Consider the following 17,467-nt stretch of genomic DNA (forward strand, 5'->3'; position numbering starts at 1 on the left):
ATGGAATGCTGAGGGCTGATTTTTAAACACGGAGAGAGGGCTGATGTTGGAAAATGACCGTTTTGCCACCAGTCTGGTGAAGATGGGATCAGGCGAGTATCATCAGCGAATGCGGGCTCCCAGGGGCACTGTACTGAGGCACAGCATGACTGTATGATCTCTAAGTGCCTCCCTGTGAATTAGTTGTAAAGAAAAGAGAAAGCAATTATACAGCAGAGAGAAGGGTCACCACAGCAGGTGACCAGTATTCATGTCACCCGTGAGGGTAAGGGGGACAGCACATGCCTCCGGGTGGGACACTCTGAGAAAGACAGGACACCACCTACACCACAGTCCACCCAAGAATGCGTAACCTCCATGTAATCACAAAGAAAACACCAAAGACAGACGAGGGAGTATTTTATTAAAACAAAGGAGGGAGAGGTTGTGCATTCTTAAAAGATGTCACGGTTGTGAAAGAGAAGGCTGTGGAAAGATGTTCCAGGGTCATAAAGGCCCGAGAGACGGGACTACTAAAGGCACTACTTGACCCCAGGCTGGTGGGGGAAATACCCTAGAACAGAGATTATCGGGCCAACAGACAAACTGGACAGGGACAGCAGAAACCCACATTGGCGTGGACAGCTGCCCTGGGGTCATTCAAGCTAAAGCCCAATTCTTAGCAACTGGGTGTTCACACGCGTAGGAGCGAAGCGACAAGATAGATGCAACTCACCCAGAAAAAGTGTGTGTGTGTGTGTGTGTATATGTGTGTGTGTGGACAGAGAGAGGGAAAACATAAATAAGAAACCAAATGGGCCATAACATGTTACAAGATGAACCCGGGTAAAAGGTAAACAGGTGTTCTTTATACTATTTTTGTTTCTCCTAATTCTTATAAATCTGAAATTATTTTCAAATGAAAAAAAAAAAAGCCTCCTTAGTCCTCTAAGCATACAGCTGGTGTAAATAGGAAGCAAGTGTGAAAGTGTACGCCATGAGGGAACAACCAGGAGCGAGGCCTGCTGTGGACTGGGACGGCGGGGGGGGGGGGGGGGGGGGCGGAGTGGAGGCGCGTGGGGACGTGAGGGAGGCGTGAGGGACAGCACGTGCGGCTGGGCTGCAGCGGATGGCTGATGTCAACAAGAGTCTTCTCACCGCCCCATCCCACTTACAAACACCCCCGCGCCCCACAGCTGGAGCAGTGCTGAGCTGGCCTGACATCGGCATTCTACAGGAGGGCACACTGAGGCAGAGAGAGATCGAGGAGGTGGGCCTCTGCCCTGCTGCTAGGGGGGCTCCTCTCTCGGCACAGCCCATCAGCCACGTCCTGGCAAGGAGCTCCTGTGTGGCTACAGTCCCAGCACCAGGCCCTGGACCCACCATCGTGAAGGGCTCCTGCACCCCAGCCTGGGTGGTACAACCCCTTTCCACAACTATAGCCTTGAGCCTCTGGGAGTCGAGGACCTTCCTCATGAGGCTGGGCAGCCTGGGAACCCCAATCTCCAGCTCCTCAGGCCTCACAGGCCCTGCCACGGCCCTCAACCTCTTGTCATTTGCATAAAAGCCCCCAGAACAGGACAGGATTTGCGTAGCCATGGGCAGAGCAGAGCAGCACTAGTCACGAGGACCAAACTGGAAGGTTGGAAAGTGGAAAGATGGTTGCCAGAGGGGCGGTGGGAAGACGGGGAGTTACGTGTTTTAAGGGGGACGGAGTTTCCGTTCAGGAGGATGAAAAGAGCTACGGAGACGGACGGCGGTGCGGGTTGCACAACAGTGTGGATGGACAGGCGAGCCTGAAGGACCCCCAGCACCCGAGGATGTCAACCTTTCCCCCTCCAAATGACAACTCTGGCCAGACCCGGGAGCTTCCCTGATGCTCTGACACTCTGATTTTTTAAATAAAAAAGCAATGATCCATCAACTTGCCCAGGATGATGTACATTCTAGTCTGATTAATATTTGGTAAATGAAGTGCTTTTCAGGGAAATGGCAGGCATGACCTCCCGACAGTCTTTGACTTCACAGACTCAAGGATTTTCTGAGTTGCCCTCTGTGTTCTACATTCCAGGAATCAAAATGAGGACAGATAATAAAAAGGGGGAAGGGGAGAATAAGAAGGCCCTAACGAGAACGTTCAGGGAAGGAGGAAAAAATGCCCTTGCTGGTTACCTAGGAAATAAGGGAAGGCCTGCATGTGATTGGCCGGCCCTGGAGCAGAATTTCCAGAGGCACCTGGCAACCACAGGGTGTGTATGAGCTGGGGATTTGGGGGAACCTCTTCCTTTGTTTTGTTGTTTTCCTTGACTGAACAGCACAAGATTGCATTCCAAATGTTTTTTTCTAGGAAGTTCCTTATACTAGTTAAGCCCATTTGAAAAGGTGGCACTCTCACGTCTCTGCGATGGTGGCCCAGCCTCCTAATCCTCCCTCCCTTCCTGATGTCCGCCCCCCACCCCCCCCAACACTCACCCACACAGCCACCTCATTAATTCGTTAGACAAATGAACAGAACCAGCTTCGTGGAAACTCGCAGTAGGGAGTGGCAGGGGGTTGCCTGAACACACACGGTCCTTCCAAGTTCCTCACTCTGCTCTCCGCCTTGGCCAGGTTGTCTCTGCAGTGCTCCTGGGCCACATGGTTGAATGCTGAGACAGTGATGCTCTCATTTCCGTCAGCCTGAGGGCTGTGCATTGGGAAGCCTCCCATGGGGAAGCAATGACTTGCCCAGGGTCACAGAGCTGCTCAGGAGCAGCCTCTCCAGGGTCTAGGAGTCAGACCCTCACCTACCAGTGGCTAATCCACTAATCCACAGTTCGTCCCAGTCAGGAAACTCTGCCAGCCGTGGGCTTGGCTCTGGCTTTGCAAAAGGAGCCAGAAATGAGGCCAGGATTCCATTTTATTTCAATGGAGGCTTCAAAAGAAGGAAAGGAAAAAAAACAAAAACAAAACAAAACAGGCAAAGCTGGGGTTCCCAACATCTGGGCACCCCTCAACTCCCAGCTGACCTGGCATTTTCAAAATCGGGGATGGACTCTTCACTCCGTGCCCTTGCTGGGATTCAAGAAAAGAGTAGGTCTTTAATCTGAGGACATGAAATCAGCGCCTACTTTTTCCATAGGCAAACACCAAAACTACATCCTACTTTTCAGACAAGAAGTGAAAACAATTCGCTCTCTTGTTCTAGGTCTGCTTATTAAATTACTGCTCTGAGTGGCTCCAAAAAGAGACAACTGTCCTTTCACACTGACATGCATCGAGTGAACACTTATTTGGCCACAGGCACGAGGGTACCCCTCTTTTTCCTTTTAGTGTGCAATTTCTGCAAATGTAGGGGCCCTGTGATTTTCTCAGTTTCAAAATGAGTCACTCATCAGTTGGGACCCGAAGCCAAGCAGAGGGGTCCAGAGGCACACACTCATTTCACACTACTTCCTTGTCTGGGCTTCAATGTGGAGGAGGTGTGAATTCTGGTTGCATTTGTAGAAAAAGAACATGTTAATGCCACATTTAAATCAGGTCATGGCAAAATTGTGACTTGTGACCACACGCCTTTTTATGCCTGTGCCTTCTGCCACCTCACCAAGGCAAGATTTCCCCCACGAGTGCGGGGATGCCAGGGTTTGCAGGGGAAGTTGCTGCCGGCATCTCTTCACTCCAGAGCCGCCTGCGCTGATTACAAGCAGGATGTCAACAAGCCTCTAGATCCAGGGACAGGACAAGAAGCCCGCCAGAGAAAAGTCATCCGGAGAGGAGAAGAGCCACAGAGCCACCTCCAAAGGGCAAAGGAGCACACAGAAATAGTGCAGCTTTCTCGGGGAGCATTTGCTGTTTCTGCTGGCTCAGCACCCATGCCCCCTTCTTCTGATGGACCCACCCTATTTTCTTTTTTACCAAGGGAGTCATTATCATGGGATCAACAAGCAACCCAAGTGTGACCAGTCGGCAAAGAACACCCTTCTACAGCAACGGGTGAGCCAGGCCCATCAGTGTCACAGGGCATTGGCCCCCAGACTGGAGCTGCCGACGGGAAGAAGCAGCTCCTTCTCTACTCAGTGGTAGGCGGGCAGGATGCGAGCCTCGCGCTGCCGGTGGTCATCTACATTCGGGGCCTGCCCTGCCCAGGCCTTCCAGCGACATGAACAATAGTCACCCTTTTGAAGCCAGTCAGAGTTGAATTTCTGACTCTCATAACCACAAGAATCCTAACATAAATTCATTAAAAAAAAAAAAGCACCACGTGAATTACATTTTTTAATACTCAATTTCCAGACGGGGAAACTGAGGTACAGAGCTTGGGGAGACCAGTCGAGGCTCACAATAAACCTAGACTTGACTGCAAGGCATCCCATCTCTTAGCACATCCCACATGGACACTGTGGCCTGATGCCCTTCCAAGTCGCAGGACCTAACAGCTGCCTGGTTTCACACAGACACAGTCTAAGGAGAGGATACCCACCGGCCACACCTGAAATCTAAGAATAAGCAAGAGTCAAATTCACCACACACAAAGCCCCGCTCACCTGAGCTGCCGCCGCCCAGTGAGGTATCTCATTGCTAGACAGGCCTGTGGGAGCTGTATTTACTTATGTTGAGCTGGGTGGGAAGATGAGAGGTCCATAATACTTTGGAATGACTACTGTGTGTTCGAGAAAATAGGAGGACACCAAAATGTCAAGGGTGGGGGCGACCGTTGAGAGTCATGTTCAACTAAAGTTCTAACATCAGCATCAACTGTCCAAGCAAAACCTTTGGGGGAGATGCCGGGGCCCTGTCTGGTTCAACCTGGCCGAGAAAGCACCCAGGAAACAGGTTTTTGGGGGCTGGTCAATGTTTTTCCCCTTGCCCCGGGCAGAGGACAGGCAGGCTCAGCATCTGGGGAGTCATCACCTCCATCCCAACAGCGAGCTGGAACGGCAGGCAGCCCAGCCAAGCCGCTTGCAGCCCCGCACGCCAGGACCGGGCGGCCGGGCTGACTCACTTGCCTGTGTGCTTGCGGCCAAGCCTGCCCTGTCCACACCAGGGTTAGTCATGGCCAGGCCTGGTTAGAGAGCAGCCCTTAAAAGGACTGGAATGAAAGAGGTAGCATCTTTCCAAAACAAAATCGACAGGAACACAGAGTACAAGATGGGGTGAGATCCTCCTCCCTTACCCCAGGGTGGCCACAGGACAACTAAACCCCAGGGTTTTTAACCAGACAGCTTTCTCCTGAGTTTAAAAAAAAAAAAGAGAGAGAGAAAGAGAGAGAGAGAAAAGATGCAACTAAGCCAACTAAGATGGCTTGCTTACCTTGCATTTGCCCCTCACCTCCCCACCAAAGACATACTTGTTGGCATCGTGTCCCGGGCCAAATAGGAATTCCTTTGTCAAAGCGCTTCCTGCACACTTTGAACAGGAATAAAAGCATGCGGGGGTCTCAGCCTTACAAAGGGGGCTGGGCGGCACCAGAGAGATACTTCAGTTAGACTTATCAAAATGGGATCTTGGCATTTCCTGAGAACTGCCAAGAGATTCAGAATGGGGCCAGCAGGGTGGAGACGGGGTTGGGTTCTGGCTCCGAAATCACAGCAAACTGCCCAAATCAAATGAGTTCCCAGCCACGGATTTACGGAGCTCCTCCATCTTCCAGTTTCAGACCCTCCCAGACTAGGGACTCCCACAGTCCAGACTGATGGGCCAACGACAGCTGCTGGCTTTGGAGCAGCCACAACCAGCCCCGCACCCAAGAGGACAGCCCACAGCGGGAGCTGAGGACAGCCCGTGCGTGTGTTGCAGGAAGTGTCAGAGGAGTTCACTTCCAGCGAGCAGAGCCCCGATCCCATTTCTACCCCATGCTCTGCTCCACCCCGGGTGCCCGGGCCGTGGCCAGAGACCCCATCTGTGTGGCTGTGCACCCAACCCCTGCCACCAGAGAGCCTGCACGGCTGAAGCTTGCCTAATTCCAGAGCACACACCATTGTCCAGATCGAGAAAGTGTTAGTATGTGAGTCAGAGCAAGGTGGAAATTCACCCAGAATCATCCCAATACAAAAGAGAAAGAGGAACGAATGATTGGCTTTTTGAGCACATGTGCCCCAAACCCCGGTGTACCTCACTCACTGTCCGAAGACAAGACAAGTCCAAAGACTGTGCTCATTGTCCAAAGACAAGACTTCAGACAAATCCTAACGTAAGAATCTAGGAAGTGATATCTGATTATTGGATCCTCCCAAAACATAATTGTCTTAAAGGTATATAATCTCATTAAACATGGGTTTTCTTCCTGCAGTGCACTGGAAACAACGACCCACGTCAAAAACCAGAATGGCAGGTGACGGGGACGAACAGAACTGCAATGAGCCTGACAACAGCGGTAACAGCATCAAGTGCTTGCGACCCAGGCCAGGCACTGCTCCGAGCACGGTATGCGTATTCACTCACTCCAGTCTCAGAATGACAAAGTAAATACCATCTGCTAGCCTCTGTTTACTGAAGGAGAAACTGAGGCACAGGGTTCCGAGTCATGAAGCCTGCTCTGGGTCACCCGTGCGATGAGGGCAGGGTACCTGCCCACAGCTGTCTGCAAAGGGCTGGGCCTGCAGAATGAGGTACACTGGCGTCGGGAAGGAACACGAGTGCCCATGGACACACAGGGGGACCAGACACAAGGGACAGCCCGGCTCGCGGCGCAGGCGGCAGGGTGGCGTTCACGGGCGCACTCACCTTCACTCTCCCCACTCGTCCTGATGCCTTTTGAACCACCCTCAGTACCTTTAGTCTTCTCAGCGTCTTCCTGGGCATCCTCGGCGGGCCCCTTCTCCTCCTCGTCTTCCTCCCCAACGTTTTTGTAGTTGGGTCTCTTCTGCACCCGCCTCTTGCCCTTGTGTTTGTTCATCTCAAGGGAGCGCTCAAGTGTCTCGGTGGGCTTAATGAAGCACCGAATGCTGGGCTTGGCCTAGGGAAGTCAACACACGGATTGGAACCTTGGAATCTCGCCCGACACCATTGTCAAGCTGCCTAGAGTTGCTGCCCCAAGAAATTCTATTTCCGGAACAAAAAAAAAGTCTACCTCCTACTTCGTCATCAGGACGATGATGAACACCACCATGGTTAAGTCATCAGAACGAGAGCACCAGCTACCATCTACTCAAGCCCACCACCCTAAGTCAGAAACTCAGCACTTTACCAACACCAGCCGTGGGCTTCCCAAAGGCCATCGCTTGTCAAGGAAACGCCCTTCTGGTCAACACCTTTAGGGTACTTTGCATGTGCCAGACGCTGTTCTAAGGGCCCTGACTGCACTATCTCATTTGAACTTGACAACGACCCCAGGAGGTTCTCCTATCATTTCCCTCCCTCTATAGATGATAAAACAGAGGCTCTGAGGTGGTAGAGGACCCAACCACAGTCAAAGAGCCAGGAGGTAGCCGATCTGAGATTCAGCTTAACAATATTAAACAGCTTAACAATAACCCACAACCTTCGGACCAACTCCGAGCTGAAAACCCACCTACCATCCACCCAGTTTAGTTCCTCAGTATGGCATGCTGCTGTTACTGACTTTTTCAAGATTTTATTTATTTGAGAGAGAGAGAGCAAGCGAGCACAAGAGCACGGGGGAGGGGCAGAGGGAGAAGGAGAAGCAGGCTCCCCGCTGAGCAGAGAGCCCAAAGCTCGGCTCAATCCCAGGACTCCAGGATCATGACCTGAACCAAAGGCAGATGCTTAACCGAATGGGCCACTCAGGCATTCCTAACTTCTAATTTAAATAAATGTATGTTAAAAGAAGCTGTATACTGCTATAGGGCAAGGAATACCAGTGTCTCTTATTGTGGTAAAAATAAGTAACAGAAAAAAAAAAGCAAGGTGCACTAGATGTAGCTAAATGCTGGCTCTTAAAAAGGGGGGCTTGGCAAGTACCAGCAGGGAGTTAAACTTGTTCCCAAAGGAAGCTGAAAGAAGTTCTCCCCTGAGAAGTCAGGAGGCTTTCTAAGAGAAATGAAAGAGGCCTGTGGGAAACACGGAGTTGTGTCCCAGTCCAGGTAACAAACATAAGATAGGCGGATGGCCACTCCCATCTTACAGATATGAAAACAGAGACTCCAAAGGACAAAGTGACATGCCCAGGTCACACAGCTCCTGAGCCAAGAGTCAGATGTGGAACTGAAGACTGCCCAATCCCAAAACTCAAGCTCCTCCTGAAATACAGGTGCTTCCTCAGGAGCTCAAACTCAGTTCTGGGCTCAGTACCCTCTAAACAGTGTTTACATGCAAATGGACTGGGTCTAGCAAGAAAAAAAAGACAAAAGAAAACTAGTCTGTTTGGGGCAGATTCTGACTCAAGTATTTCTCTCTTTTCAGGGTCTGGATGATGTCCAGACATCCTTTTGTCATTAAAAAAGGAAAAAGTTTTAAAGAAAACGTTTCCATTATCTTGATATGGTTTATCCATCTTCTGAATTTACCCCCAACCAACCACCCACCGTACTCTGGGGGCCACCGTACCTTGCCAGTAAGTGGAATGTGCTCAAGAAGCACAGATTAATTTCAATAACGCTCAAAACAAAACCTAATTGGAAGCTAAATTAGCATCCAAATCCAAACATTAATTTTTATTTACTCATTTTAGATTATTCATCCACAAAAATGACAGATAAATTGAGATAGGATTCTACTGCCCAGGAAACGCTGAGTGCATTACAGACACCAACGAGTGGGAGCCCAGAGATGGGAGCCCCCCGGAGGTACCGCATTGGACAGACAGCATTCATCAGAACCCACTCAGGATGCTGTGTGGTCGAACACAGCCCTGGACAGCCCCTTCATCTTCTGCTGAAGGACTCGAACCCAGGAAATTAGGGTCCTGAGATAAAGTCACTGCTTCCTCTGATCACCACTTACTCCCAGACGCAATCAAAGCTTTCTGAAACAGAAAACCGAGACCGACGCAGAGCAAAACATGGCCCGGTTAGGAGGTCTAAGTAAAACTTCACGTGGATGGATGTAGAAACCTCTCCCCGAGCTCCGTGTGAACTCAGATGTACAGAAGTGGCAGAACAAAGGGAAGCGAACCAGCGTGCGAGGCCCAGGGCTGCTCAGAGCAGTGTGATCCCCAGCTGGACCCTGCCATGAGCTGTGGGTCCTCTCTGAGCATCAGAGTCCTTGTCTAATACACAGGGTAGGTAATTCTGGCCTTCTAGAACTAAACGTAATCACGGATGTAAAAGTTCTTTCAGTAAGCATCCAACATAGGAGTCACCTTCCTCTCCCTGCCTCCTTACCAAAAAAAAAAAAAAAAAAAAAAAAAAAAAGGTAAGAGTCAACTGTGAAAATAAATTTAAAAACTTTCCAAAGGGATCTGCTCTTCTCGATGGTCAGGTGTTGGGAGGACGTGTTTACTGGGGAAATTTCAAACCTTTAAAATGCAACCCTACCCAGTGAACAGCTGGAAATAACCTAAATGTCCATCAACAGGAGAGTGGTTAGGTCATTACGGTCTGCCCATAGAATGGGAATCCACGAACATGTTAAGGAGACCCAGGTCTTTTTGTAGCTATGTGCATGGATTCCAAACTGGTACCAGGGTGGAGAAGCATGAGCGGGGAACTCAGCAGGCCCCCTACAGGTAAATCTCTTCAAAGGCTCCATGTGATGCTGTGAACGGCTTTTCCTGGAAAGCGGCCTACAAATATCTTAGGATTTCATCTCTGGGGGATAAAAGATTTCATCTCTGATCCTGTACCTGCACAAGCACACTTGCATTTTTTCATTTCTAGACCTTTCCATCTGGTCTGAAATTTCTAATCTGGTATGCATGTTAACCTTTTTAAAAAAATTCATCAGGAATCATTTGGACATTAGAACTTTGAACTTTATTGTTCCTTTTTTTTTCTTTTATATTCAAAAGCCTGTGTTTTTCTTAATACCGACAGCATCAAAACCCCGCCATTACCATGAAGAAGCTGACAAGGCCTGGCTGGGAAATGTGGACAGAGATTCATGACTGTTCCTGTGGCTCCTGTCAAGAGCCTTCTGGCTACTGGCCTCTCAGGACTCTCCATGTGACAGTGGACAATTCCAGAGTTCCAGATGGCAAGTCCACAGGAGCAGGGCCCATCCACATTACAACCCCCGCAACGCCCACCGCCCCGCACTGCTATGCTCTCAACACAAAATCAGGTGCCTGGAGCAAGGCAGGGCCTCAGTGGGCTGCTGTTGAGTGAATTCATGGCTGTGTGGTATGTGCCCACACTGCACCCAAAGTAAAAGAGAGAAGAACAAAGAAAAGTGTGGAATGGAAGAAAACAGGAGTCCGACAGCCTTGGAAGGTTAACTTTAGCACGGAGCAAGAGCAAGGATGGTGAAACTAACCAAAAGAAAGGGAAAAGCTCACTTCAGAGTCAATGTGATTTTAGGGATGGCCCAAGGGCTGAACTGCTCCCTAGAGTGCTTCTGCCCACTGGCTAACCATATCTCACTCTGGCCTCCACTCCTCCACCCTGAGGCTTCCAGCCTTGTGCAAAGTGTAAATACTCCAGAAGGGAACTCCGCAGTGGTCAGGAGTAACTAGGAGAGCCGGCTCTGCATGGACAGCGAGAGGGGTCTGTAGCAAGGGGTCAGGAAGGAGGACACAAACACACATAAGGCCTAGGTGTTGGACACGGGAGAAGACACAGCACTGTCAATGCCCCAGGTGTGGAACAGAATGTCCTCTGTTAGGTCCAGGAGTGCCCCCCACCCCCAGAAAGGCCACATGCACATTGCACATGAGAAAGCGAGCCACGATCGAGCAACCAATCCGGGATTCTGGTTACAATTAAAAAAGTAAAATTATCAGTTAAAACCTAGCCCTCTGTATCATGCTTTCCTGTGTGGAGAGAAGTGGGCATAACAGTACACACAGCAAGGTCTGGAAGGCTCCACAGGCTCCATATAGTTTTCCCTTCTAAAGAAGACAGTGAAGCTGGGGGAACTTTCACTTTCTCTTCTAGTTGTTTGTGTCCAGTCACTGTGCCCAAGAAAGTATTACCAATGCCATTTAAATGTAATGAGTACCTTCAAAGAAAGTAGCTAATGTCACTAAACTAGATGCTTAAAAATAGGTAATCCAGGGACTCCTGGGTGGCTCGTGGATTAAGCTGCTGCTTTCGACTCAGGTCACAATGCCAGGGTCGTGGGATCGAGTCCCATATCCGGCTCCTTGCTCAGCGGGGAGCCTGCCTCTCTCTCCGCCTCTGCCTGCCTCTCTGCCTGCTTGTGTGCTTTCTCTCTCTCTCTCTTTCTGACAAATAAATAAATAAAGTCTTTAAAAAAAAAATAGGTAATTCATTACTTTTAGATGTATTCCGCCACAATTTTTTTTAAAAAGGCAGCTCTAGAAAGGGGGAGGAGTTAGAGACTGAGGACGAGCTACCAGAAATGTCTTCTGTCTTGCCCTAAGGTATGCACAAATGTAATTCTAAGCACAAAGCCACTGACGATCACTGCACTTTATTTATGTTATCCCTCGATTTAAAAAACATTCACCTAGAGAGAGGAGTCAAGATGGCAGAGAAGTAGCAGACTGAGATGACATCAGGTCGTAGAAAATCAGATAGTTATCAAGCCATTCCGAACACCTACAAATCCAACAGGAGATGGAAGAGAAGAAGAGCAGCAATTCTAGAAACAGAAAACCGACCACTTTCTGGAAGGTAGGACATGCGGAGAAGTAAATCCAAAGTGACGGGAAGATAGACCGCTGTGGGAGGGGCCAGCTGTGGGAGGGGCCAGCTCACAGCAAGCGGTGGAGCAACAGAGAACAAAATCCAAACTTGGAGAAGTCTGCTCCACTGAGAGATGTCACTCTAGAGGCTAAGCGGTGGTAGAGCCCTTGTGGGGACAGTGTGGTTTCAGGTTCCACGGTGTCAAAGAAGGATCGGGGGTGTCTGAGTATAGCAGAGCTCGCAGGTATTAGAGCAGGGAAGCCGACTACAGAGACAGAGCCGAGGAGGGAGCTCTCAGCTCAGGGTTACCTTAAACCATGACCCACAGCACAGTTGGGCCACTGCTCTTCAAGCACAGACCCCACAAATGGCAGATCCAAGGAGACGTACCAGAAGAGCAGTGCGACAGGCCTCTGCTGGGTTTGGAGGCTCCAAACGGGGGTGTGTGCCAGAGACAGAAACGCTTGGTCACAGTCCGGGTGAGCTCGAAGTGCGGCCAGAGAGCAAGGAGATGGGAGTGATTGAGCGCTTTTCTCTGAGGGCACACTGAAGAGTGGGGACCCAAGCTCTCAGCTCCTCTGGGCTGGATATGGGGAGGCCGCCATTGTCATTCCCGTCTTCCAGAGCTCCACACAAAGCGTTCAGGGAACAAAAGCTCCCAAGAGTGAACCTGAGCAGATTGCTCAGCCCGGCCCCTGGAAAGGACATCGCAACTCCACCTTAGGCAAAGGTTTGAGAATCACTACAAGTCCCTCCCCCAGAAGATGAGCAAGAACATCCAGCCAAGACCAAGCTCACTGATCAAGGAGAACAGCGGAATTCCAGAGGAGGGAAAAGCAAAGCATGGAATTCATGGCTTTCTCCCCATGATTTTTTAGTCTTGCAAAGTTAATTAAATTTTTTTAATTTTATTTTTTTATCTTAATTTTTTAAATTTTTACTGTTTCCTCTTTTAAAGTTTTTTAACTAGTTTATCTTACTAATACCTTCCTAAAAAAAAAAATCTTTTTAAGTCTTCATTATTATAGTCATATTTTATCCTTCATTGTATCTAATTTTATTTTTTGTATATGTATAGGGTTTTTTCTTCTAAAAAATTTGGGGCTACAACTTCTTCTAATAGATCAAAATATACTCTAAATCTAGCACATGGCTTTGTTCTAGTTTCCAGCCTGAGCAAATTCTCTCCACTTTCTTTTTCTTTCTTTACCATACCAACTTATCAACTCCTTTTTTAGATTTTTTAAAAATGTTCATCTTTACAGTCATATTCCATCCTTTCATTATGTTTACCCTTATTTTTGTATATATATAAGTTATTCTCTCTTTAAGATTCTGGGACGTAATTTCTTCTGAGACCAAAATACACCCAAAATCAAGTGGGTGGCTCTATTCTATTCATCAGTCTTCTATATATATATATTTTTTTTCTTTTTTCTCTTTAAAAATTTTTTTGAACTTCTTTTTACCCCCCCCCCCATTTTGGGGTCTCTTCTGATTTGGTTAACACACATTTATCTGGGGTCTTTACCACCCTTTTAGTATTTTATTCTCTAGTTCATATATTCTTATCTAGATAAAATGACAAGGTGGAAAAACTCACCATAAAAAGAGAGAACAAGAGGCATGACCGAGGCTGGGACTTAATGAATAAGGACATCGGTGATATGTCAGATCTAGAGTTCAGAATAACAATTCTTAAGGTGCTAGCTGGGCTCAAAAAAGGCATGGAAGATATTAGAAAAACTCTGTCTGGAGAAATAAAACCCCTTTCTGGAGAAATAAAAGAACTAAATTCTAACCAATATGAAATCAAAAAAGCTATTAATGAGGTACAATAAAAAACAGAGGCTCTTACTGCTAGGATAAATGAGGCAGAAGAGAGAATTAGTGATTTAGAAGACCAAATGATGGAGAATAAAGCTGCTGAGCAAAAGAGAGACAAATAACTACTGGACCACAGGGGGAGAATTTGAGAGATAAGTGATACCATAAGACGAAACAATATTAGAACAATTGGGATTCCAGAAGAAGAAGAAAGAGAGAGGGGGGCAGAAGGTATATTGGAGCAAATTACTGTAGAGAATTTCCCTAATATGACAAAGGGAACAAGCATCAAAATCCAGGAGGCGCAGAGAACAGGTCCACACCCTGACATCTAATAGTAAAACTTACAAGAATTAGTGACAAAGAGAAAATCCTGAAAGCACCCCAGGACAGGAAGTCTGTAACACACAATGGTAAAAATATTAGATTGTCAGCAGACTTATCCACAGAGACCTGGCAGGCCAGAAAGAACTGGCATGATATATTCAGAGCACTAAATGAGAAAAACATGCAGCCAAGACTACTATATCCAGCTAGGCTACCACTGAAAATAAAAGGAGAGTTTAAAAGCTTCCAGGACAAGCAAAAAGTAAAAGAATTTGTAAACACCAAACTAGCCCTACAGGAAATATTGAAAGGGGTCCTCTAAGCAAAGAGAGAGCCTAAAAGTAGTAGACCAGAAAGGAACAGAGACAATATACAGTAACAGTCACCTTACAGGCAATACAATGGCACTAAATTCATATCTCTCAATAGTTACCCTGAATATAAATGGGCTAAATGCCCCAATCAAAAGACAACGGGTATCAGAATGGATAAAAAACCAAAACCATCAATATGCTGTGTACAAGAAACTCATTTTAGACCCGAAGACACCTCCAGATTTAAAGTGAGGGGGTGGAAAACAATTTACCATGCTAATGGACATCAAAAGAAAGCTGGGGTGGCAATCCTTATATCAGATCAATTAGATTTTAAGCCAAAGACTATAATAAGAGATAAGGAAGGACTCTGTAGGGCGCCTGGGTGGCTCAGTGGATTAAGCTGCTGCCTTCGGCTCAGGTCATGATCTCAGGGTCCTGGGATCAAGTCCCGCATCGGGCTCTCTGCTCGGCAGGGAATCTGCTTCTCTATCTCTCTGCCTGACTCTCTACTTGTGATTTCTCTCTGTCAAATAAATAAATAAAATCTTTAAAAAAAAAAAAAAGGAAGGACACTGTATCGTACTCAAAGGGTCTGTCCAACAAGAAAATCTAACAACTTTAAATATCTATGCCCCTAACATGGGAGCAGCCAACTATATAAACCAATTAATAATAAAATCAAAGAAACACATTGACAATAATACAGTAATAGTAGGGGACTTTAACACCCCCCTCATTGAAATGGACAGATCACCCAAGCAAAAGATCAACAATGAAATAAAGGCCGTAAATGACACACCAGATGGGCATCACAGATATAGTCAGAACATTCCATCCCAAAGCAACAGAACACACATTCTTCTCTAGTGCACATGGAACATTCTCCAGAACAGATCACATCCTGGGCCACAAATCAGGTCTCAAGCAGTACCAAAAGACTGGGATCATTCCCTGCATTTTTTCAAACCACAATGCTCTGAAGCTAGAATTCAATCACAAGAGATAAGTTGTTAAGAATCCAAATACATGGAGGCTAAAGAGCATTATACTAAAAAATGAATGAGTCAACAAGGAAATAAAGAAGAATTGAAAAAATTCATTGAAACAAAAGAATGAAAACACAATTGTTCAAAATCTGTGGGACACAGCAAAGGCAGTCCTGAGAGGAAAATATATAGCAATATTTTATAATATATAGCCTTTCTCAAGAAACAAGAAAGGTCTCAAATACACAACCTAGCCCTATACCTAAAGGAGCTAGAGAAAGAACAGCAAAGAAAGCCTAAACCCGGCAGGAAAAGAGAAATAATAAAGATCAGAGCAGAAATCAATGAAATAGAAACAAACAAACACACACACACACAAAAAACCCCCCAAAAAACAGTAGAGCAAAACTAGGAAGCTGGTTCTTTGAAAGAATTAGTAAGATTGATAAACCCCTGGCCAGACTTAACAAAAAGAAAAGAGAAAGGACCCAAATAAATAAAATCATGAATGAAAGAGGAGAGATCACAACCAGCACCAAAGAAATACAAATAATTATAAGAACATATTATAAGCAACTATATACACCAGCCAATTTGACAATCTGAAAGAAATGGATGCATTCTTAAGGACATATAAACTACCAAAACTGAACCAGGAAGAAATAGGAAACCCGAACAGACCCATAACCAGTAAGGAGATTGAAGCAGTCATCAAAAATCTCCCAACAAACAAGAGCCCAGGGCCAGATGGCTTTTCAGGGAATTCTACCAAGCATTTAAAGAAGAATTAAAACCTATCCTCCTGAAAATGTTCCAAAATATAGAAATGGAAAGAAAACTTCCAAACTCATTTTATGAGGCCAACATTACCTTGATCCCCAAACCAGACAAAGACCCCATCAAAAGAGAATTACAGACCGATATCCTTGATGAACACAGATGTGAAAATTCTCACCAAAATACTAGCCAATAGGATCCAACAGTACATTAAAGGGATTATTCACCACGACCAAGTGGGATTTATTCCAGGGCTGCAAGTTTGGTTCAACATCTGCAAATCAATGTGATACAATACATTAATAAAATAAAGAACAAGAACCATATGATCCTCTCGGTAGATGCTGAAAAAGCATTTGACAAAGTACAGCATCCTTTCTTGATCAAACCCTTCACAGTATAGGGATAGAGGGCACATAGCTCAATATCATCAAACCCATCTATGAAAACCCACAGCGAATATCATTCTCAATGGAGAAAAACTGACAGCTTTTCCATTAAGGTCAGGAACACAGCAGGGATGTCCACTATCACCACTGCTATTCAACATAGTACTCGAGGGCCTAGCCTCAGCAATCAGACAAGAAGAAGAAATTAAAAGCATCCAAATCAGCAAAGAAGTCAAACTCTCATTCTTTGCAGATGATATGATACTTTATGTGGAAAACCCAAAAGACTCCACTCCGAATCTTCTAGAACTTGTACAGGAATTCAGTAAAGTGTCAGGATATAAAATTTATGCACAGAAATCAGTTGCATTTATATACACCAACAACATGAAAGAAGAAAGAGAAATTAAGGAGTCAATCCCATTTATAATTGCACCCAAAACCATAAGACATCTAGGAATAAATCTAACCAAAGAGGCAAAAAATCTGTACTCAAGAAAACTATAAAGTACACCTGAAAGTAATTGAGGAAGACCTAAAGAAATGGAAGAATGTCCCATGCTCATGGATTGGAAGAACAAATACTGTGAAAATATCTATGCTACCTAAAGCAATCTACATGTTTAATGTGATCCCTATCAAAATATCATCATTTTCTTTTCAAAGAAATGGAACAAAAAAATCCTAAAATTTATATGGAACCAGAAAAGACCCCGAATACCCAGAGGAATGATGAAAAAGAAAGCCCGAGTTGGTGGCATCACAATTCCAGACTTCAAGCTCTGTTACAAACCTGTCATCATCAAGATAGTATGGTCCTGGCACAAAAAAAGAAACAGATCAATGGAACAGAATAGAGAGCCCAGAAATAGACCCTCAACTCTATGGTCAACTAATCTTTCACAAAGCAGGAAGGAATGTCCAATGGAAAAAAGACAGTCTCTTCAACAAATGGTGTTGGGAGAACTGGACAGCCACGTGCAGAAGAATGAAACTGGACCATTTACTTATACCACACACGAAAATAGACTCAAAATGGTTGAAGGACCTCAATGTGAGAGAAGAATCCATCAAAATCCTTGAGAAGAACATGGGCAGCAACCTCTTCGACCTCAGCTGCAGCAACTTCTTCCTAGAAACATCACCAAAGGTAATGGAAGCAAGGGCAAAAATGAACCACT

At 46.3% G+C, this 17,467-nt stretch overlaps 1 protein-coding gene across 9 annotated transcripts in view; it reads right to left on the reverse strand.

Annotated features, from left to right (window-relative positions):
* Window positions 1-17,467, reverse strand: part of CLEC16A (C-type lectin domain containing 16A) — a 203,171-nt gene that overhangs the window by 139,446 nt on the left and 46,258 nt on the right. For 8 of the 9 annotated variants that reach the window (XR_009349328.1, XR_009349329.1, XM_059155105.1 and 5 more), the window contains one exon: window positions 6,682-6,913. Coding sequence is in view for 7 of the 9 variants with exons in the window: in XM_059155105.1 (XP_059011088.1) it covers window positions 6,682-6,913 (232 nt within the window). In the remaining 2 variants the exon portion in view is untranslated. The remainder of the gene's footprint in view (window positions 1-6,681; window positions 6,914-17,467) is intronic. The other variant, XM_059155102.1, reaches the window with a different exon arrangement.

Source organism: Mustela lutreola, chromosome 17, assembly GCF_030435805.1.
Source record: "Mustela lutreola isolate mMusLut2 chromosome 17, mMusLut2.pri, whole genome shotgun sequence".
Lineage (NCBI taxonomy): Eukaryota > Metazoa > Chordata > Mammalia > Carnivora > Mustelidae > Mustela > Mustela lutreola.